This window comes from Boleophthalmus pectinirostris, unplaced genomic scaffold, assembly GCF_026225935.1.
Source record: "Boleophthalmus pectinirostris isolate CB_2022bp ecotype Guang Dong unplaced genomic scaffold, ASM2622593v1 HiC_scaffold_9, whole genome shotgun sequence".
In the NCBI taxonomy this organism is placed as follows: Eukaryota; Metazoa; Chordata; class Actinopteri; order Gobiiformes; family Gobiidae; genus Boleophthalmus; species Boleophthalmus pectinirostris.
The window spans coordinates 21,389,517-21,411,696 of NW_026571541.1; the positions used below are offsets into that span (position 1 = coordinate 21,389,517).

At 40.5% G+C, this 22,180-nt stretch overlaps 1 protein-coding gene across 1 annotated transcript; it reads left to right on the top strand.

The window, feature by feature from the left end:
- The first annotated feature begins 2,617 nt into the window (after nucleotides 1-2,617).
- cbl (Cbl proto-oncogene, E3 ubiquitin protein ligase) lies at nucleotides 2,618-21,681 on the top strand. The gene is made up of 16 exons (XM_020918042.2): nucleotides 2,618-3,402; nucleotides 5,775-6,022; nucleotides 13,880-14,026; nucleotides 14,681-14,837; nucleotides 15,179-15,300; nucleotides 15,666-15,803; nucleotides 16,026-16,113; nucleotides 16,209-16,340; nucleotides 16,475-16,693; nucleotides 16,945-17,076; nucleotides 17,168-17,578; nucleotides 17,715-17,803; nucleotides 17,887-18,075; nucleotides 18,158-18,246; nucleotides 18,359-18,595; nucleotides 19,100-21,681. The coding sequence occupies exons 1-16, from the start codon at nucleotides 3,256-3,258 to the stop codon at nucleotides 19,411-19,413; spliced, it is 2,859 nt and encodes a 952-aa protein (XP_020773701.1). The 5' UTR covers nucleotides 2,618-3,255; the 3' UTR covers nucleotides 19,414-21,681.
- The last annotated feature ends 499 nt before the right edge of the window (nucleotides 21,682-22,180 follow it).

A 22,180-nucleotide genomic window follows, 5' to 3' on the forward strand; every position in this document is an offset into this window, starting at 1 on the left:
GCATTTAGATTTTTGAATAGGCCTTTCCTTTTTATTGAAAATTGCTGTTTAAATATTACTGCATGACAATGCCTCAACTTAAAGTATGAGTATTAAACTCTAAAAAGATTGTGGCCAAATTACAACTAAGATATGTGTATTCATAAACCCTGACTAGATCCACAAAGAGAGTGTGCTATTCATCATTCAGGTTTGTGCTGTACTCTCAGACTCAGAGCCAAAAGCAAGTATTTGCTGGTGCAACATTGTCCCTTGTTGTCCATCCACACTAAGCAACAGAAAGCTGTCAGAGTCAAGTTGTTCAAATGAAAAAATGTGACGTGTGTTGCCATATTTTAAGAAACAGGCCACAGTCTTTTTAAATCATGAATAGCAATTGGGGGTTAATGGAGAGAGGCATAATTAGATTCCATTTGGCACCCTGAGAACAGGTGATATAATGACACATTAAGACCAGTCCTCAGATTGCAGACCTGGTGTAAAGCAGAGGACATTCAGATTTAGAAAGTGCTCAATTAATACTGCCTTTCCTCAATCAACTGTGATTTTAAGTGCCCTCAGTGTTGACTATATCACAGCCGCATTAATGAACATTCTGGTCTATATAGGCTACTATATGTCTATGGTTTGGACTAGAAGGTGCATACATTCAAATAGCTTATTGAGGAAAACATACTAACTTGTGTATAAATAATATGTTTGTGCACTGAAAAAATGGTCTGAGAGGGGTTGCTCAAATTGCAAAAACTAATTTGACAACAATAACATGACTTTTTTTACATTTCTCTGTCCAGCATGCTTAAATCTTACAAAGGTCACTTGATTGTGGCCGATGTTAGATCTGCATGTTTTAATCAGGTTGAGGAAACATGACTTTATTATAATCTCTGGTGAGGCTCCTCCCTCTGGAATTCTCCTCCCCAAAACATTTGGAGGGAAAATTCAAATGTAGCAGGACACAGGACAGATACAGGAGCAGAGGACATGCAGTGTGGAGCAGGATTATGAGAGCTGATCTGGAGGTAAGACTTTTCAAAGATTTTATGTGCTTCTCTGGACTAGGATGTCATCATTGTTAGCTGTAGGGAAGTTCGTGAATGTTATAGCTGATGTTTCAGAAAAAAGGAAGATGTTTGAGAACCAACAAAACACAGACCACAGATGAACAAAGTAAGCAACTCAACTAAAATGGTTTTAAATGTTTTTTTCTAAATATACTTCCTATTGAAACAGTTATCGTGTTTCTACAGGGTGATGTGGCACTAGGAGGACTTTATACCAGTTGCCCTTCCTGTTACTGCGTTTAGAGGAAGAAAAGCAGCACATGGTGAGTTTTGTTTCTGCAGATACAGTTCTAATGTTCTTGTGATTCTGTTCTGGTCCATTATAGGTACTTTAAATGTATTTAAACATGTACAACAGAGTAGATCATCATAATGTAACTGTGTTATTCCTGTGTCCACAGGCAGAGACCAGAGCGTCTTCACTGGAATAAATCTTCACACTGTCCAGCTCCAAACTGTGTGTCTCTGTACTTGTGCTCTCTGTGTGTTTGAATCTGTTAAGACAATACAGAACTGTGGAAAACTAAAGACCGTCTTTGTATTATTTTATAGAATTAGATCAATTAAATTACATTATACATACTTATACATTTCACAATATGGTAACATAAGATAAATATGCATATTCAGCATGATTTGATCAAATTTCATCAACATGAAAAAGCGACGTTCATGTTCTGAGAAAAATATGTGTAGAGAGGATCGAAAAAAGTTTCAAAGCCTAAACATAATTTTATTGCATGCAACTGCTTTCCATAACTTTTTTACGCAAATCCAGCGACCTTTTTTTTCAGTGTGGAATGCCTGAAATCAGAGCACACTATGAAATATTTTATGCATGTTTGGTCAGTGTTGGAAAGCAACTAAAGAGCCTACATGCACTGACATCTTAAATAGCCTAGATGTACTGAAATTTTAAATAGCCTACATGTACTGACATTTTGAGTAGGCCTAATAGTAATAGTTATTCACTTTTGGTGGTGCGTTGGCAGTTTTCAGATTTTAGAATGTGCTGTCATACACATAGGTACATATGTCTATGTGTATGACAGCAAGGGCCAGTTTGACTAAGCCTTTGATTTTGCTATAGTCTTTTAAAACAAAATGTCATACCTTCTGAATTCTGAAAGGGAAAAAGTCCTCAAAATGGAGCAGAAAGTGTAGCACTGGGTAAGTTTGTTGTTTTTTTTTTCTTCAGAGCACTGGTTGTTGACCAGGTTGCTATGGGAGTATGGTACCTCTCGGTCTGATTAATAAGTCATTTACTGGAATAGCCAATGAAGTCCTGGGTAGGGCCCTGCTGCTTATTATACTCAGACCCATGAGGCATTGGATCCTGTAGCCATACTTTTTAGGGCTTGTCAAAGCGTCCTTTGTTGTTAGGGGTGACCACGGCCGGCGCTGCAAGAATCCAGGCTGCATAGGCTGCACTGAGCAGCATCTCTTGGAGGTTTTCTGAAGTCTGTGAAGGAAGACGCGCGTCCCCGGCTACACTCATGCATGTGCACGCGCACATAGGAGGGGGGGCGAACGGAAGGGGACGGACAGGAAAGGGCCACACATACACGTCACAGGGGAAACAGAAAATGCTAGCCAATCTTTAATACCTGCTTCTATTTATTCCCTCTTGTTTCAGTTTTTTTCACGCTTATTCGCATTCTGAGTGCAACTTCCTCTTCTCGATAAGCGACTGTTCCGTAGTCCGCCAGCCCTGCAGCCTGTAGAGCACTGACACTGTCACAGCCTGAACTTCCCGTCAAGGCACAGACACAGAAACGAGCTGCTGACAAAAAGGGGAACGACATCGGGGCTTGACAAGAGCAGAGGGCTCACTCCGGTCCAGACTGCAGGCGGTCAGCCGCGTTGGTGAGCTGGGGAAAGCAAAGAAACCCTTTGGGGTTGTGCTAATTAGCCTCCGTGTTGCCCGTGCAGGCAGCAGCCCGGCTAGCACCACCAGCAGTGGCTTTACAGGGTGTGTGCCACGCTAAGGGACCTGGTTTAGCTTCATCTGGGACAGCTATCTAGCGAACACATGTCACGGATACGCATGGGAGCCTTTTGTGGATAGTCATCCGTCCCTCCCTGTACCCCCCGCTGGACCCTGGCCCTCGGGCGCTGTCCTGACCGGGGGGTCCAGCTAAAGCGGCTCTGACCCCGCTCTGCCTCGCCTCGGGTCGCCCTGGACGTGATCATGGCAGGGAACCTGAAGAAAGGCGGAGGGATCATCGGTATGATGAAAGATGCCTTCCAGCCACACCACCACCATCTCCACTCCCATCACCAGCCGGGGGCCGTGGACAAAAAGACGGTGGAAAAATGCTGGAAACTGATGGACAAGGTTCGTGAGGATGACTAACTCTAGCATGTTTTCATATCTTGATCTTGCTAGCTGTCGTTCACGGTACTGTGTGCATTGTGCTAACTGCAGCTAACTAGCGATAAGCAGCTAATCTTCAGGTTTGGTGAAGCTAGCAATAAGAATGCTAACTTGAGCTAATTTGCTAACCAGGACCTTGCAAGCTAAACTCTTAAAGGTGCACTAAGAAACTTTTCTGGTGGAGGGTCATTCACCTGCTTTTCATTGTGGAGATGTTATTGCTTTGCCTGAAATGTTAAATGGTGTGGCATTAAACCCATTTATCTTGCATTATTAAGCAAATATAGCTTGAATTACATGCATTCTAACTGAGCAAGCTCATCTCTTCACAGATCTGACCTGTATCAGTCTGTTGGCATCACCTGCTTTGTGTCCATGGAGATGGATAAGATTTATGCCATAATGTGGAACAGTTCAGATGAAGTAATAACATCTCCATGGAAACAAGCAGGTGGCAGACCCTCAAAAAAAAAAAAAAAAGAAGAAGAAAAGAAAAAATAGCAAATTGCACCTTTTGAGCTTGCCCCTCTGGGTTCACATTATATTCAAATTTCAATTTGTAAGTAGATCCATGATTTATGTTGTTCTAAATATTTACTGTTTTAACACTATAATTTACAGCAAAACATAATTATAAACCATAGATTGATACAGACTGCATTATTTTTACAACTGTTCTTTTTCTGAAACTACCGTGACAACAAAAATACCAACAAGACCTAAGTGTAACACTACATATATATATAGCACATTTATCTATTCATTTTTCACAAGGGAGGTTTCACAGCTTTACTTCACGGAAAATGTCTAAAGTAGTTTGACCCAGAGTTTCCTGTGAGATTTACCCTTCAATGTTGGAGTGAATAAGGAAGACAAGAGACCCTTTTGTATCTTCTTCCTCTTTTGAGGCCATGGTTTACTGCACTCAAGTTAAGAGAAAAACAAAAAGACTCTAATAAGAACTCTCATTCTGGTAGATTGGTTTCATTACACAGACTGGATATATAGTCTGTTAGCATCTGTGGCAGACTGTCAGACCAAATAAACCCACTAATCTCCTGTTTTGTCCAGGTGAACTGTAGACAGAGTTTCACTCTGCTCCATGGCCTGTAGATTGGGTAATGAAAGTTAATACTGAATGGCTTACCCCAAATCAGAGTGACACCTGTACTGTATGAAGATGATTGACAGTATCTGTCAAAGAATCACGAGGCTCCATGGAATATTGTTAAATAATTACTTGGACAATAAAAGAGACTGCAGTTTGCTGACAGAATGAATTGCTTGATTACTGAAATTAATTTCCTTTTCCTGGTTGATGGTGTGTTGTCAAAGCATATATATTATAGTTTTTGTTTTAGGCCGATACAACAATTCCTCAAAACATTACTAATTAATTTTTTGTGTTATGCAACAACAAAAATGTAATCAAGATGTTAAGTGGATCATGAAATTGTGAATCATTTGAACAGTTTTCTAAATTGCAGAAGAGGTGGGAGTAACTCTAAGAAAGATGGCTAAAGATTTTACAACTTAAACAAAATGAAAAACATTTAAACAGTTGGTAGATATACCTTGGAATCGAGATGTAAATATCTCTAATACCCCAGAACAGAAAAGGTAGTTTGCTGTACTGCTGTTGTCTCATTTAAATTATGGCCTTTTCCACCTATATTTTACAGTCATCAAACATAATCAATTTGATTTTTAATATTGAAATTCTTATATAATAACTCTAACTAACATTCAGATCAGGATACAAAAATGCTTGATCTGCGCCTTGTCCCATTGTGACTGGTGGGTGAATGCTGTGGTTAAAAAATGTCCACACTGTAATGACTACATGTTCTCGGCTGTCGTCCAGCATCTTTGTAATGGTAAACCAGAAGACTCCCTAACTATACATTTCAACATTATCACAATCATAAACAAAGGACATTAAGGAAGCAGCAGGCTAGCGGGAAGTTGATAAAGCAATTCACCCAAGACTATGTAAGAAGCTCTTAAGAAACTATTGTAATTTTCCACAGTCTTAACAATGAAATAGTAATCATTGAAACATCTTTAACACACACAAAGAATTACTTTCATCATATATTAGTTCAAATCAGCTACTTGTGCTAACTCAGAAATATCTAGTTATTTTTGGTTTACCCATTTGAGGACAAACTATAAAATTAATTTTAATACTTTTAAGTCAGCACATTTCAGTTTCATAACCTAGGTTTTTTTGGGGGTTTTTTTTTGCAATCCCTTTTTCTTATTCAATTCAGCACTGACTTTTGAAGTTGCTACACCTGTCTTATCTACGCTCACAACCTCTCTTTGTGCAGGTGGTACGTCTTTGCCAAAACCCCAAGCTGGCTCTGAAGAACAGCCCTCCCTACATCTTAGACCTGCTCCCAGATACCTACCAGCACCTGCGCACCATCTTGTCACGCTATGAGGGCAAAATGGAGACTTTGGGGGACAATGAGTACTTCCGTGTTTTTATGGAGAACCTCACCAAGAAGACCAAACAGACCATCAGCCTGTTCAAGGAGGGCAAAGAGCGCATGTATGAAGAGAATTCCCAGCCCAGGTAAGTGCATACTGCTCAGAATCACCTATCATCTCCTATAACAGTAACATGGCGATGTACTGCAATAGAAAATATACTGACTCCCAAAGTATATCGTTTTAACTTCCATGCTGAACTTTGAGTCAATATAGTAATTATAACTTACAAGCCTAAGTGCAAAGTTTTGCAGTATGCTATTTGAACGTTTGTGGTCAGGATGCCACTCTTATAGCTGCCTACTTGTTGCTTTGTTTTTGCACACCTTCATCCTGTATGACTCCTTGACATTGTGGTTGCTTTATTCTGACTCAGTTATGTTTGACAGCACATTTGCGCATGTACTAGATGTAGTACACATCTACAAATTCTAATCTGACAATATGTGCAAGTAGTACAGCTTCGATGTAAATAGAGTGGTTCAAAATGACAAGCTTAACAAGGGCAAGGGTGAATGACAATGTCTTTGGGGCTGTTCTGTTAAAGCTTTCAGTCTGTGTCTCACTTTATCTTGACTTTTTTATGCATATTCAGGTCATTGTTTCTGGCACTGGAGTAGGCTGGTAGGGAATGTAGAATATATGGATGGTTGTTTTAACAGTTATAAATTATTGATTGATAGACAAAACAAACTATAATTTATAAAGACTCAACTTTATGTTATCTTTTGTCTTAAAATTCTGACCTTGATTATGGAGCATTTTGTAGTTCTACAATTTATGCCCCATATCTTGCATTGTTCATAACTCAGAACTGTACACATCCTCATCTTGCTTCTTAGTTCCTCTGTGCATTTTTATTTGAGCTGTTTGTATTCTTGCTGATTTACTAAGACAAAACAGAAGAGGAAGCCACCATGTAACCACCCCTGTGAGCTTGCTGATAACACACTGTGTGAAGCATTTTGACCACTCTCTGAAATTAAATTTCATCAGAACTTTATTGCACCAAGAAGCTGTTCAGAAAGAAATTCCTGCTGGAGGCAGAGGAAATGCTTGTACACACAGAGAGCTAAGAGTTGCGCACAAAGACCACTATTGTCAGAGTGGAGAAGGCAGTAGCAGTGACACTAACCAATGGGGATCAGCCCACTTGAGAATACTGCACCTCTGACCAATGCCGTTGCACCAATAAACAGCCTTGTGTGTGGCTCCAACCAGAAGTCACTGAACTGCTGTCATTCAAGTTCAGTGCTTAGAATAAACTGCATGTCATCTTTGTTGTATTGTTATTGTATCACAAATGCATTTTGCCTGCCGTCCAAGTGAAAAAGGGTAATTTCTGATCTAAGAGATATATTGTGTTCACATGGGTTTGAGTGCCTCCACCGTGATGTAAAGTGCACTCTGGTCTCAACATACAAGCTGTACATGAAATTCTATAGATCAGACATAGGCTTGTCCTCTGTGACTATACTTCCCACCCCAGTGGGAGGTACAGGAGGAAGTCTATGCAGACACAGGGAGAACATGCAAACTCCAGACAGACAAGCCTAGTCTTGTCTGAAAATCCAACACAGAAGCTACTTGCATGAAGCCAGTGTTGCTTATATTTAGGGGGTCCGCTGGCAAATGGTATTACTGCAGAATTAACCGGCCCAGTATCAAAAGAGCAATTAAGAGGTTCCGACAATATTGACTGAGCTAATTTATGTTACTTCTTACATTCTTGAGTTCCTAGATATAATTTTCTCAATAATGTAATAATATGTAAATAACAAGAGGCCTCATACTTTTCTTTAAAAATGTTTGTAACTTCCACTTGAACTTTGTAACTGTCACAAGGTTCTTCTTAAATAACAGTTGCACTTGATTCACCAACAACCAGTTATGATCTCCACGGCACTCACTTACATTCAAAATGAATATGTATTTAGTAACAAACTCCCTTTAAACATCCATTCGGCTAATACGGGCTTAGCATTATTACATGTGAAAGTGCGAGGGTGAGAGAGAGTGAACAAGGAAGTCAGATGTAGCATGTCTACAGACTACCGCTATTTTACAGCTGTCACTGCAGCCTGTAAAGCTTGTTAGACCAAATAGACTACATGCTCTATAAAACTCCTCATAAATATTATCACATAGTAATATTTTTATAGGAAATAATTTAAGAAAATGTATAACTTACAGTCTTAGAGGAATTAGAATTTTTGATTGCATTATCAAATTAATAATATTCTAAAACTGTAGAATTTAGGTCCTTACAAGTGCTCTTGACTGTTTATAAGATTTGTTCTTTCAGAGGAACATTTTCAGTTAAGAAAACATTTTGTGAACACTAAAAATGGTCCTAAGAGGGTATTAAGTACAAATTTGTAAGAACGCTTCATTAATGAGACCCAAAGATTTTTAGTCTGTGTGCGAGTGTCCTGTCCTAGTATCTAGGCCTCATTGAGGCATTGGTTTAAGAAGTTGTTTATGGCAGGTATATTCTTTTTTACAATTATTCTTAGGGATAAAGGTCAAATGGCAATTTGAACATACATTGACAGAGAATTGTTTGGCAGGTCTTTGAAACAATTATTTTCTACTTTTCTACTTTTTGTTTTTTCAGCTCGGATTGTGTGACTATAAACGATCTGCTAAAACATAAAAAAAATTACAAATGTAACAGTCGCACTATGACATGGGTTAGTTGTCTGAACTGAATAACACTGAGGGGAGGTCAGTAGGCTTTATTCACGCTTACCAGAAGACGTTTGGAAACATGCGGATGATGACTTCCGGTGTAGTTACCGACACTGGGCATGTGATAAAACTGTGGATTCAGCAGCAGCGCTCTTCACAACCTGCCAAAACTTTCCATGGGGGACATGCCTTTAATCTCATCTTCACTTATAGCCAGTTGGTTGTAACTGTTGATCTGCCGAACATAACGGAAAGCCACAGTGACATCTTTTTAAATTTATTTTTATTTTTTTAATTAGACAAATTGTAATACACAAATTAATAGACAATCTAGATGAAGAAAACCGGGTCATTTTCTCAGTTTTCTATCTGTTACCATTGCCAACAGAGAAAAGGAAAGGAAGTCGTCATCCACATGTTTCCAAACATCTCCCAGTTTTTTGACGCAAGTGTGAATAGCCTATTCAAATCACTGTAAAATTACAGTCACTTTAACAGGGTGAAGGTTGCACATTTGAAGCACCACATGGCACAAAATGGTTAATATTATATGTAAAACTTTTGATTATTTTTGGCTGAAAACACACAGTAGAAAATGTAGATTCCAGACGTGCTTCACTGGTATTAACTACAAAAGTCAGTGCAAACAACTTCCTCCTTCACAGCAGATGTACTATCTGATCTTTACAGATTAACATGGATATTTCTAAAACTGGTGAATATGTAATGACATTTTTACATTTTACATATGGTATAATCAGTGTTGTGCATGAACGCGTTCATTTTTCAGTGAACTTTGAACTGAACGCAACACTTTTGTAAATCAAGAACTTGAACGTGAATTTATTCAAATTATGTGTGATGAACGACGTACGTCACTGTTGGGGTTCAGTTAAACGTCAGAATTTGTTTTCACCTGACGAGTGACGATCTGCTCGCACTTCACCTCGCGAAACCACAGCCGCGTGTCAACGCGAAGGCGACTCCACCGGCAGCTTTAGCGGAACGTACGGGCTCTTGTGTCTCTCAATGGGAAAGTCAATCAAACTTGACTGGGCGCGTTTCTGTGCAGTCTGACCACGGCAAACGCAAGGATTTCAAAAGTAAATTTCAAAGCACTAATTAAAAGTGTATGTGGATCTGGGCTCTTTCACATGATACAGAACTGCCCAGGGAGCACAATGTGCTGATGGTAAATGCACAAATACAACAACAGATACATGCTCTCTGTGTATTTTGACGGAGATACGCGCCTACGCTCGTGTAGAGCGTCAAAAAATAGGATGGATCCTATTTTCTGAAATCTACACGCACAGGACGTGCTGCTCCGCGCGCGTATTATTTTACTTGGTACAAATGTCAGTAACGCGCGTCACAATGCTTTTTTAACCTGGATTGAAATTGTGGGTTTTTCGTTTTTCTTCATACAAATTTGCTAAAATCACCGCGATATCAGCAGCGGTGAAACGCCGGAGGTGCGCCGTGATCCTGAGCGAAAGGACCGACGCAGAAGTCCGCGCTCCACCGAGCTAAACGCAGCTGACGCCCGATCGCACTCGGGGTTCTCTCAGGGGCGGTCCTAGATTCCAAGTTCTAGTCCAGGATTAGTCCTGGTTTAGTCCTGGTTCAGTTCTGGTTTAGACCTGGTTCAATTCTGGTTTAGTCTTGGTTTATTCCTGGTTTAGACCTGGTTCAGTCCTGGTTCAGTCCTGGTTTAGTCTTGGTTTATTCCTGGTTTAGACCTGGTTCAGTCCTGGTTCAGTTCTGGTTTAGTCCTGGTTTATTCCTGGTTTAGACCTGGTTTAGTCCTGGTTCAGTTCTGGTATAGACCTGGTTTAGTCCTGGTTTAGACCTGGTTTATTCCTGGTTTGGACCTGGTTCAGTTATGGTTTAGACCTGGTTTAGTCCTGGTTTAGTCCTGGTTTAGTCCTGGTTCAGTCCATATACGGCGCAAAAGTTCAGCATCTTAACAGTTCTTTTGGTGAGAGTAAATTAAAAGTGCGGCAATAGTCATATAATGTTTTACATTTTAAATACAGTAATATTGTAATGTAACAAATTACTTTGAAATGACAGTAACAAGTCATAAATAACACATTACAGTTTTAAAGTCACTTGTCCAACAGTGTATCTTGTAAAGTTGTTGTAAACTAGAAGTCAGTTTGAAAAATAAATGCAGCCTTTCATTTACAGATCTCATCTAAATATAAAATGAACTGAACTTTGAACTAGTTCAAAATTAAAATTGTGAACTATGAACGTGAACTATTCACTTTGAACAAGTGTGAACTGAACTGAACTAGTTCATGAAAAGTGTGAACTTGCACAACACTGGGTATAATACAATTTTGTTTTTTGCATGTCATTTTCACCCACATTTTTATAGATTTGACTTCCTTTTCACATGTACCACAACGGCTCATCTTTGACAGTTCCTCTTCTTATAAGGTCAGTTGCAGCAATGCTGCTCTTGGACCATGGCACAAAAAGAAACAACATTCTATAACTATTTATAATATTATTTTATTGACACATCATTGGTTCATATGTTTGCATCCATGAGATAAGATGGAACTGGCTTTTTATCCATATAATGGCTCTACAGTGTTTGTAGCTGTGTGATTCTTTGTTTAAGAAAAGATGAATGACTTGAGAGAAAGGATATTTTAGTATTTTTAAATAATAGTTTATTTATGAAGACACATCATTAATTGAGTCTCAGTGTTTATAGTGATATTAGTGCAGGGTGCAGGGCAACTGTGATGGAGCAGAGGAGAGAAGCTTTCATGGTGAGCCTAGCAGCTAAGCGTCTGCCAGTGTTGGAAATGAAAAGCTTAGCTAACACTTCAGAGGCTTCAAGTTGTTGAGCTGCAGTTACTTTGCCTCCTCGCGTTTCTGTTGAAGCCCTATGCGTTGCTCTGCTCATCACACAAATAACAGCGCATCATCATGGTTATTTATGTCCCTGCAGCCTCCACCAGCACCTCATGTAGTCACACTCACACTATTGGGTTATGGTGATTAGCATGATGCAAGCTGTTAGCGTCTTTGCCCTGTGGGGTCCAACAGGCACTTGCTGTTTTTCCACTAGGATAACAGAGGCAGCGATGATGAAGCCCGTCAGCTGTATAAAAAGAGATTAGACAAAGTTTTTACTGCTTATCTTTACTAATCGGATGTTGCATTTGCAAGAAAAACATGTCACTAAAACCTCATATCTGATAAAGCCAAATCTGATAAAGGTAAGTATTTGGCTGGGCTCACATCTCCAAAAGGTATCCCAGCATTCAAGTGGCGTCTGTATTTCTCCCTCAGTAGAAGCACAGAGGACTGTACCACTGACCTTTTGGAAAAACAAGGAAGTGGGTCTAAATTTCTTATAAAAATGAAGCCTGTATATGTTTGATCAGCATTTCCCATTTTAGTCCTAACGTAAGATAATACAGCTGTGTGATGCTTTTCCAGTGCCTTGTGCTGCCTGGTGCCAGTTCAGGCACACTCTTGGTGTAACAGTGAGCCCTGCTGCTGTGGTGTATTAGCGCTGTGCAAAGTTGGCTGGCTAGTTGTGCTACCTTATCATAGCTAGCAGGAAACAGGAAGGGAGCAGCCAGCTGCAGGGTCAGAGGTCAGTCTATAACATGAGGGGGAGGCTGAACAAAAAAAAGTCCTCAAAAAGACACAACTTTAATGTAGTTGTCCTATGTCTGCCTTTTCAATAATTATAACAACCACCTTGGTGTCAGCTTCACATGTCAAACATGTTCATCTTTTAAAACATGCTCTGAATCATTCTCTAATGGTCATATATTATATCCTTTTCCAGCGGTGTGTGAAGGTAAACAGAAGACACAAATCAGCTTGGCTTCCACAAACACTGATGGTGTTATAAAAGAGTCTGTAGATCAGCTACTTCTTATATATGCTCATTTTAATGATTTAATGATTTGTGTAGATTTATCAACCATTTCCTGACCTGATAGGGTCACCACTCTTTATTTAATGGTCTTATTTTACCTCTTTGTTGAAAAGGTCCCAGCAGCCACTGTGGTATGGATCAGTTATCTTTGCTTAGTTAGTGAGCGTCTTCTTGAACACAACTGAAATGTAATGGTGTTTTTAAAGGAGGCAAGTTGCCTGCTCGGCATGAATGTTTAAAGTTCAGAGAGAGGACTGTTGTGAATAAGTGGATTCACAAGATGCTAAGTGGACCTAGATGTGAAAATTAAAGCTTTTGACTGAGGAATTTAATCTCCACATACTTTGAAATAAGCAGTTCTTCATGTGATTATGGGACAGATAAAAATGCTTTGGAAATGCTCAATCTGTTCAAAGTGTTCATGTACCTTTAAGACTAAAGAGGCCAGAAGGGCCAGGAAGCAAAGCCACTGCAGAGGACAGATGCCCTGCTGAGATGAAAACCTGTTAAAAACAAAGCAAAAATGCAGTGTCACAAACCTGCATTTTTGTGAGATGTCACAAGACTACACCTGTGTGATCTCTTTGACGAAATGCCTGGGGAGATTTCAGTATGTGTGAGTGAGTGGTACTGTTTTGATTTTAAGTTGGCAGAGCAGTTCAAAAAGGAAAGAAAATGACACAATTTAATATATTTTGGCAATGTATTTGTTTTCTGAATGAATGGTCATCCTAACAAACACTTGTTTTGGCATTCTGGCAGCATACACTAATGGTATTCATTCTTCCTCAGTCACTGTCCCCTCTTCATTGCTCTCATAGGGCTGCTAGTGTCGTGCAGGACAGCTGCAGTGGAGCCACGCTTTCTTAGCAGCCCCTCTTGTGCATGTCAATTCACCCGGGCCCAAAGCACCGCACAATCTCCCTGTGTGCTGCCTCATAAATCATGGCTTTCTCAGCACTTCACTTCTGATGCTGCAGAGATGGGCGGCAGGATTACAGTCACATTGAACTACTTCCTCTTCCATTTGTGTCTGTTCATATGTTTTACAGTCCTCATAGCCTTGCCAAGCCATTACGATTTTACTGTTATGAAAAGGCACCAGTATGACAGCCTGTGTCACTTCAACGTTCCACTCTGTTCCGCTGTCACCTATCACCCATCGGGCACAATACATATTTTAGTCACCACGTCTCCTGATACTGTTTACATATTTACACCAGTTAGAACTACTGTCTCCCAGGACGTGTGTGTGTGTGTGTGTGTGTGTATATATGTGTGTATATGTGTATGTGTGTATATATACATTTAAAGTGTAACTGTCCCCCTCTATAGGCGTAACCTGACGAAGCTGTCCCTGATCTTCAGCCATATGCTGGCCGAGTTGAAGGCCATCTTCCCCAACGGCCTGTTTCAGGGAGATAACTTCCGCATCACCAAGGCCGATGCTGCAGAGTTTTGGAGGCGTGCCTTTGGGGACAAGTAAGTGCTGTTGCTCCAGACTCCTGCAGTGGGCATCCACAGGGACCCGTTCCAAGTATCTGGCAGGAGAATGAGTTTAATTATTAATGTTATTTTAATATAGAGGTGTTATTATATTAACTGCAAGTAGGGATTATTTTACTGTTACTTTCCTTTTCATATTACCTGCTATGTATAACTTGTGTATCAATGACCATACACATTACAAATACAGTCTTAATTAAAAATTGGATCATAAAAAAAACAAATTTATATCCAGCCTCTTGCTGAATGCTGTTGAAGTTAACGCACATCGTCCAGGTAAAATTTTTTCTCATTAGAGAATGAAACTAAATACAAATGTATGCTTGCTTCAAATTTCTTTCCAAGACATGCACCACTGATAAAGGTAAAGTCCAGTCAGTAAAGGTTGTCCTGACCAAGTCTAGCTTAAGATCTGAACAAGATCTGCGATTCCTACTTCCTGACAGGTTGGCTTAGTGGCAAATGCAGAAGAAAAATGTCACAATGAAGTGTAACATCTTCTTTGCAAAGCTACTTAAAACACACTAAAAGTCAGCAATATTTGTATTTTCCTGTAGTTGTGGAAGTGGCATATATATTAGTTCTCATTTTGAGTGCTTCTTCTGTTGTCCTATTTTATTGTTTGTACAGGACCATTGTGCCTTGGAAGGTGTTTCGTCAATCTCTGCACGAGTTTCATCCCATCAGTTCGGGGTTGGAAGCCATGGCTCTCAAGTCCACCATAGACCTCACCTGTAACGACTACATTTCAGTGTTTGAGTTTGATATTTTCACCAGGCTATTCCAGGTAGGGGACACATAGAACAATTTTCAATGCTCCTAAAGTAATGCCCTAAGCTTATAAATATGCAACTGTGTATAGTGAGGGGAGTCAATACAAAGCCTTCTAGTAGTTGGTGCTAGAGTGTGGTGTTTGATCCAATTTGCAATACCACAAGGCAGTTAATAATGTCCTATTAGCTATGAGCCATTATTTACGTGTAGTGCAGGTGCTCTCAAAGTAGGGCAGAATAAATAGAAAGTTAACAGTGACATTGTAGAATGTCCAGATGGGGTGGGTACCCGTGTTCTGTTACATGAGCTGTGATGATCACTGAGTGACTCACACTTTTTCTTTTTTCTCTGAAGCCCTGGTCATCGCTGCTGCGGAACTGGAACAGCTTGGCAGTTACTCATCCTGGATACATGGCCTTTCTTACGTACGATGAGGTCAAAGCACGTTTACAGAAATTCATTCACAAACCTGGCAGGTGAGATTTCAGGAATAACTTAACTTTAGACCTGAGTCTTTTCAGATTAGTTGCATCAGAGCATCATGTATAGGAGTATGCTCTTATGCACAAAGCATCTCTTTTTCTGTCTGATAAGTCCTAACCTAAGCGTATAGGTTAAACATGTGTCATGTGTTGCTATTGGAAACAGCCTAATTTATGTCACTAAAGGGAAATGCTTTTAAGGTCCACTTTTTTCTTCCTATGGTTCAAGAGCAGTTGGCTAGAATAAATTGTAATGTTTTTAAGATGTCAAAATAATATAGTTTGTACAAATGCAGAGCTTCTACTGCAATATCGTAGTTGTGTAATTTTTTTAAATTTCATGTGTTGTTTCTGTGCAGTTACATTTTTCGCCTGAGCTGTACACGGTTGGGCCAATGGGCCATTGGTTATGTGACTGCAGATGGAAACATCCTCCAAACCATACCCCATAACAAACCCCTTTTCCAGGCTCTCATTGATGGCTTTCGTGAAGGATTGTAAGTGTGATTCATTGTTGCTCACTTGATGATACCATATTCTGCATGTGTGCGATAATTTGTCAGGTTCAGCCTGTATTATGTGCAGATAGGCCTTTTTTATTTACCCCAAAAACTTTGTCTACACTGATTGAATTGTGTGTTTGAAGTTGTTGTGATGATGATGTCTCTGTGTAATACAGGAGAGGCTCTTTTTTTAAACTCATTAATTTGCATTTACAGTTATTTATATCCTGATGGACGCACACAAAACCCTGACCTGACTGGACTGTGTGAACCTTCTCCTCAAGATCACATAAAAGTCACTCAGGTATGAGCAGATTCTTCTTAAATACTGATTAATCTCAAAATTTGTGCCAGTGTTTGCTGCAGAAAGCTCACGGTTGTCTCATGTTTTCCCCTCAGGAGCAGTATGAGCTGTACTGTGAGATGGGCTCTACATTTCAGCTGTGTAAGATTTGTGCAGAGAATGACAAGGACGTGAAGATCGAGCCCTGCGGTCATCTCATGTGCACATCATGTCTCACTGCCTGGCAGGTACGTGGGAGGACTCTGGGGCTTGTGTGGGTTGGTTGCTCAAAGTCTGTTTGAGAACATTTGAAAGTGGAAAACCTATCCACTGAAATGCTGCTGGTATTTGAAATCATTGTGCCTGATTGTCTGTGTGGCAGGAATCAGAAGGTCAGGGAACGGGCTGTCCATTCTGTCGCTGTGAGATTAAAGGTACTGAGCCTATTGTGGTGGACCCGTTCGACCCCAAAGACAACAGCGGGGTTTGTGGAAGAGGAACGTATGGTGCAGAAGGCGCTCCCTCTCCAAGTTATGATGATGACGATGACGACAGACTTGAAGATCCACATCTCATGATGAGTAAACTCGCTTGTAGCAAGGTGAGGAGATGACTACATTTGAACACACAGCTAAGGTTGATGACAAAAAATAGTTAATTACGTTTGATGCACATATAAACCTTGATTGACTTCATAGCTCTTTTCACTTTTAGTCAGCTTTAAACACAAACTGTAATATCAAGGCCCACCATTCTGTTTTTCACAGTTTGACATATGCCTTTGTTTTAACACAGAAGTATCTGGTGCTGTCATACATTCTGAACTGCATATGGTGATGTTTTATCATTCAGGTAGAGCGTCCCCCTTCACCCATGTCTGTAGCCCCACAGTCATCTCTACCCCCAGTACCACCCAGACTAGACTTACTACCACCTCGACCATCCAATTCTTCTGGAACCTCTAGTCCAGGGGTGACCAGCAAGGTACTGTACACTCTCATGGTCAATTCCATTGCTGTGTTAACGTGTGTATCACATTGTGCTCATATGCCTAAAAACTGTTTTCATTCTTTAGGCAGCATCTCTCCACAAAGACAAACCCCTCCCACTGCCTCCAGCCCTCAGAGATCTGCCTCCGCCCCCTCCCCCAGACCGCCCACACACCAGTGGGACAGCTGCTGATGTGCGCTTACAGAGGCGGCCCTTACCTTGCACTCCAGGGGAAGCTCCTCGAGATAAGCTCCCTCCCACTCCTCCGAACCGACCGCTGGCGGAGTGGAACACACGGCCGGTTCCCAAAGCTCCCACCTCCTCCGCGTCCCCCTCCTCTTCGTCCACTCCAGGCTCTAGTCTTGGGGGAGACTTACGAGCAGGTGTCCGGGAGCTCTCTAACAGACACTCCCTACCACTGGCACTGCCCTCCTCTCTGGATACACGCTCCGACTCGCCCAAAAACAACAGCTCACCCTGTTTAGACCACCAGCTGGTGAGAGCCACAGCACGTACTATAAACAAATTACATAGTTTTATCTAGTGTCAACCAGGTGATGGTGTAATTTTCTGTAGAACAGTTGTAAATATGTACTTTTTTTTTTTTTTTACTGAAATTTCTTCACTTGCAGAATTTAGCTGCCATTGTTGGTCAAGATTACGACAACCCCAAAGTCAAGCCCTCAGCTTCAGCCAATGCCATTTACTCTCTGGCCAGCAGGTACTTAGGCCTGTTCTACTGCTGCTGTACGTATGTAGAATATTGATTTTGTGTGTGTTTATGCTTTGATCATTTTTCTTCAGGCCCTCTCCAGTGCTCAGGCCTTTAAGTGCTGATGAGACACGGGACAACGGAGAAGAGTCCGAGTACATGATCCCCTCATCCCGGCCCGTTCTCCCTCCCATCACTACCCCCTCTACTGCAGAAACTTCACCTGCCTCACGACTTCCACAACCTGTTCCACAGACCCAAGCAGCTACACTCAATTCACGGTACAGTAAGCTGCCTCTTTATTGACTTTAAATGTGTTGTCCTCTCACACCCCAGTTGACTGTATTTGATCAATTGCTGTAGGATTGCACTGGCAGATTTGGAGGATGGACCTCAAATGTATGAGGCTATGTACAACATTCAAGCCAAGTCTCAGCAAGCTACAGATTCAGGTATTTGCAGCATTAATTTCTTCAGTCTACTGTTGCTTCCCTGTTCTCAGCTCAGGATTAACATACAATCTACATATAATTTCACTCATAAAATTCTTTGTTCTTTTTCAAGACTACTCTGAGTTGCCTCCCCTGGTGTTGACCAATGGGCCCAGAGACCTGTCATCTGAGGAAAGGGAAGAAGATGAGAATGGTTATGACTATCCCAAACCCAAAGTACCACTGCCCCCAACACGTCGCACCTTGTCAGAGTTGGGAGGATCTTCATCATCATCTTCTTCATCTTCTTGCTCCTCTTCTGTAACTGCTTTTAGTCGCTTGTCTCTGGACTCAGATGCTGGTGTTGGATGTAAGATTTAACTTTTACTTTTATTGAATGAAACTTCCTACATTGTGACCATATAGTGGACAGTCTTATCAAATGTATCCAGTTACCAATACTAGAGAAAAACACATTCAGTCAACTGGCAGTCAGTCAACTTGAAGAGTTCTACCTTTCATTGACTTTCTATCTGTGGATGAATATTTTCCACCTATTATAATTACCCAGTGTCTGGGTATTGCCTTTAAGACATACACTTGTGTATATAAGAGCCAATTAAGAGTCTGTCGGCGCAGTTAGTTGCTCGGCCTGTCAGCAGGTCTGAGTGCTTCATTAATGTTGTAAAGCAGTGAAAAGGTCATCCACTTTACTGAACATAATGTATCATATGTGAGACTCCATTTTACTGTATAAGAGTTGTTGTCTACTTTACTTTAAACACATTGAGGCAATTTTATATTTATTTCTGAACCACAACAATAGTTGATATGGTTTTAGAATAAAACTCAAAAGTTCCCTTTTTATGTTCAGCCTTCACAGAAGCAGTGGAAGCACCAGAGAGACCCCCCAAGCCCTTACCAAGGCGAATCAACTCAGAGCGTCGGCCGAGCCCTGTGCCCTCTGTGCCCCCTGTGTCCCTGGTCCCTGGCCCATCCAGCAGCAGTGCTACGGGTGGAGAGGCCAACCCTCAGATCAGCAGTGAGATTGAGCTGCTCATGAGTCAGGGCTACTCCTACCAGGACATCCAGAAAGCACTGATGATTGCACAGAACAATGTAGAAATGGCCAAGAACATCCTCCGTGAGTTTGTGTCCATTCCCACAACTGCGCATGTCCTCACATAGCGCTGTGCCTCTCATGCCTTGTTAGCTCAGCCTCATTTGGCTTGTTGGGTGTAGGTTGGTAAGTCCAGCCACAGCACTGGCCTCGGTACAGACGGCCATCTTCTCCCTGTGGATTTTTTGTTGGCTATTGCAGCATCTCTGGGATATGTGCCCTGCACTCCATGCGCTTTTTGAAACCATTTGGCCTTTGTCACAGGCTCAGACAGGCCGTCTCTCTCTCCTACCTGGACAAAGTGAGTGAATGTGGAACACTGTTGGGACACAATGCAGTAACTCTCAGAAGAGGAACCCTTATGTCATGAAGCTTCTTGCTGAAAATGTAACCAACACCTCACAAAATAAAACTAAAATGTTTGTCTATATGAAAATTTAATATATGAGTAAGTATATATTAAATGTATGTAATATATTCTGTCTGTACTTCAACATTGTGTGAAAATTGTTGCGGTTGGTACAGGCGATTGTAGAAGGCACTTGTCTGACAGGTTACTGTCACAAGAGGTCCTCTCTGGAGGTCATATGGCTCTTCTCTGCAGGGCGTTTTTATGAAGTCAGTTTTGGCTTTGAAAAATGACGCTTGGGTACGATGTTTTCTTGGATTGTTTTGTCATATGGTAAATTAAAAGTAGCATGATGGTGGTTGTAGTCTCAACTGTCCCTAGGCGGTTGTCTGTTTGACCCCTGACCTCTTCTTAAAGGACTCCTGTGAATGTGGAGTGTGGTCAGTGTAGAACTGCCCTGACAGTGAGATTCTTGGACTCACAGTTCATTCGAGGTGTTAGGGGTGACTTGGTTTGACTTTGTCTCAGACTTGGTCTAATATGAAATAAATAGTTCATTTATTTACTTTAATATATTATTGTAATATGATTGAATATGATATTGTTATTACAAAATAATTCAGAAGTGCTTCACTGCTGCTACTATTATTAGTGCTAAACAATTAAGCCTTAAATGTACATTTGTGAATATTCAGTTTAATCGTCATGTTCTTTAAAGTGACAGTATCATGGATGATTTTTTTTTTTCTTTGTTTTTTGTCTGTGATGTAGCATACTTGAAAGTCTACGCAGCTCATGAGTCTGCATCTCAAGCTGTTCTTCAGTATTTTACCATTTTAAGTTAAAAAATAAAATGTGTATAGAAGAATAGTGAAGAATTTAATACATCAGCTATGAAAATATTATGTTCTTTTACCATTTCAAGCTTTTTCTTTTTTCTCAGAGAGAAGTAGGCTTGTGGCTTTGCTGGCCCACCCCCAGGTCTACATTTAAATCAGTATTTGGGCCCACTGTAAGAACCTATCTCAGGAATAATATTTATGTAGTCAAAGTGGCGTTCACCCCAGCTGTTTAAACCCAAGAAAAACTCATGCCCATTCAGGGGACATGTAGCCAAAAAGCTCCTCTTATGAAGTCACACAAGTAGCCTGTATTTTATTTGCACATATTTTAACATTGCAGGAGGAGAGACCGCAACTTTCATTTCAGGTACTATGAACACAAAGTGTAGTAAAGTAAGGTGCAGAGGTACGCCGACTTCTCCCAGCATATGAAGAATGTTTTTGGGAGGAAAATCACAACATTTACCTAATTTATTTGAGTAGCTTTGTCTGATGACTGAAAGCTATCTTTTTCTGTCCGAGTTGCCTTGAGAACTTTATGAATGATGGGTAATGGCTGGGATATGTGTGGTCGTCATACTGTACCAATGTTTTGTATTATTTACTTATTTCGCACATAATCCAGCCGTGTACTTTGATACTGTCACTCTAAAGGAGCTCAGTTGTACAGTTAGTGGTTAAAATTGCTGTTTTATTTCATTTGCATTCCTGTAAAGGTAATTTGTTCCAAAGGTTTTGTTTACTCTTGTGAAAATCTCTGCGAGCAGTGCCATATTTTTGGAGATCCTCATCACATCAGGTAGTGTTGATGGGTGGGGGTTGTGCAGTATTGCTTGTAAATCCTGTCTTGTCAGTGATGAACCATGTTCAGTCTGTTTGAGGACAAGTGAAGGTGTGTGAAAGATTTCTGCTCCCTCTGACCCGAGGATGAGGCGGACTCAAATCAGTGAGTTCTCAAGTACATCACGTTGTGTGTAGCAAGACCCTGCACTGGGTCATATACCTCTCTGCCACTAGAGGGAGTGCTTATTCCACATAGTCGCGTTGCTTTGCATCAGTAAAGGCATTCATTAACTTTTTGATGTTTTTAAAGCCCATATCACTTTGGAAGTATGCACAGTGCTGTTAATAAAATGTTAAGAAAATGTTGTGAGTTATGTTTTTGTTGTTGGTTTGTTTTTTGTTTTTACTTTTTTTTTTTGTCCTTTTTTTTTTACTTTTATTGACATTTCATGCAAATAAGAATAGGCTTATTACATTCAAATAGTTTATTTTGTAAATTACAAATACTTTTGTTGGTTCTTTGTTTTTTTAAAATCATAACTTAACAATTTACATGATCAAAACTGTAAATGTCAATTTAAAAATGATGTACAGCGCTAGTTTAAATACATGTGATGTGTCTTTGATTGTCGTCTAACTTGAATTGCATGGAGTCAGTCATTCCCCTCCTCAGTAGTTCTCCATTGTATCTCAGTGTAACAGTAATAATAAATGAGGAAGAGCTGTCACTATAAGTCATCAAGTTTGAGGGGAATCTCAAACAAATTCAAGTTAAATTCAAATCCATGTTGTAGCAGAATGAAAACTATGAGGACGGAGGTGTCATTCCGTGAATCAATATTCCAAAAGAGTCATTTAAGA

Excerpts from the sequence above, each read along its gene's own strand:
- cbl (XM_020918042.2), top strand. The coding sequence starts at position 3,256 with ATGGCAGGGAACCTGAAGAAAGGCGGAGGGATCATCGGTATGATGAAA. Across the intron at positions 14,027-14,680 it reads AGGCGTGCCTTTGGGGACAA|GACCATTGTGCCTTGGAAGG; the intron begins GTAAGTGCTGTT and ends TTGTTTGTACAG. Across the intron at positions 16,114-16,208 it reads ATCACATAAAAGTCACTCAG|GAGCAGTATGAGCTGTACTG; the intron begins GTATGAGCAGAT and ends TTTTCCCCTCAG.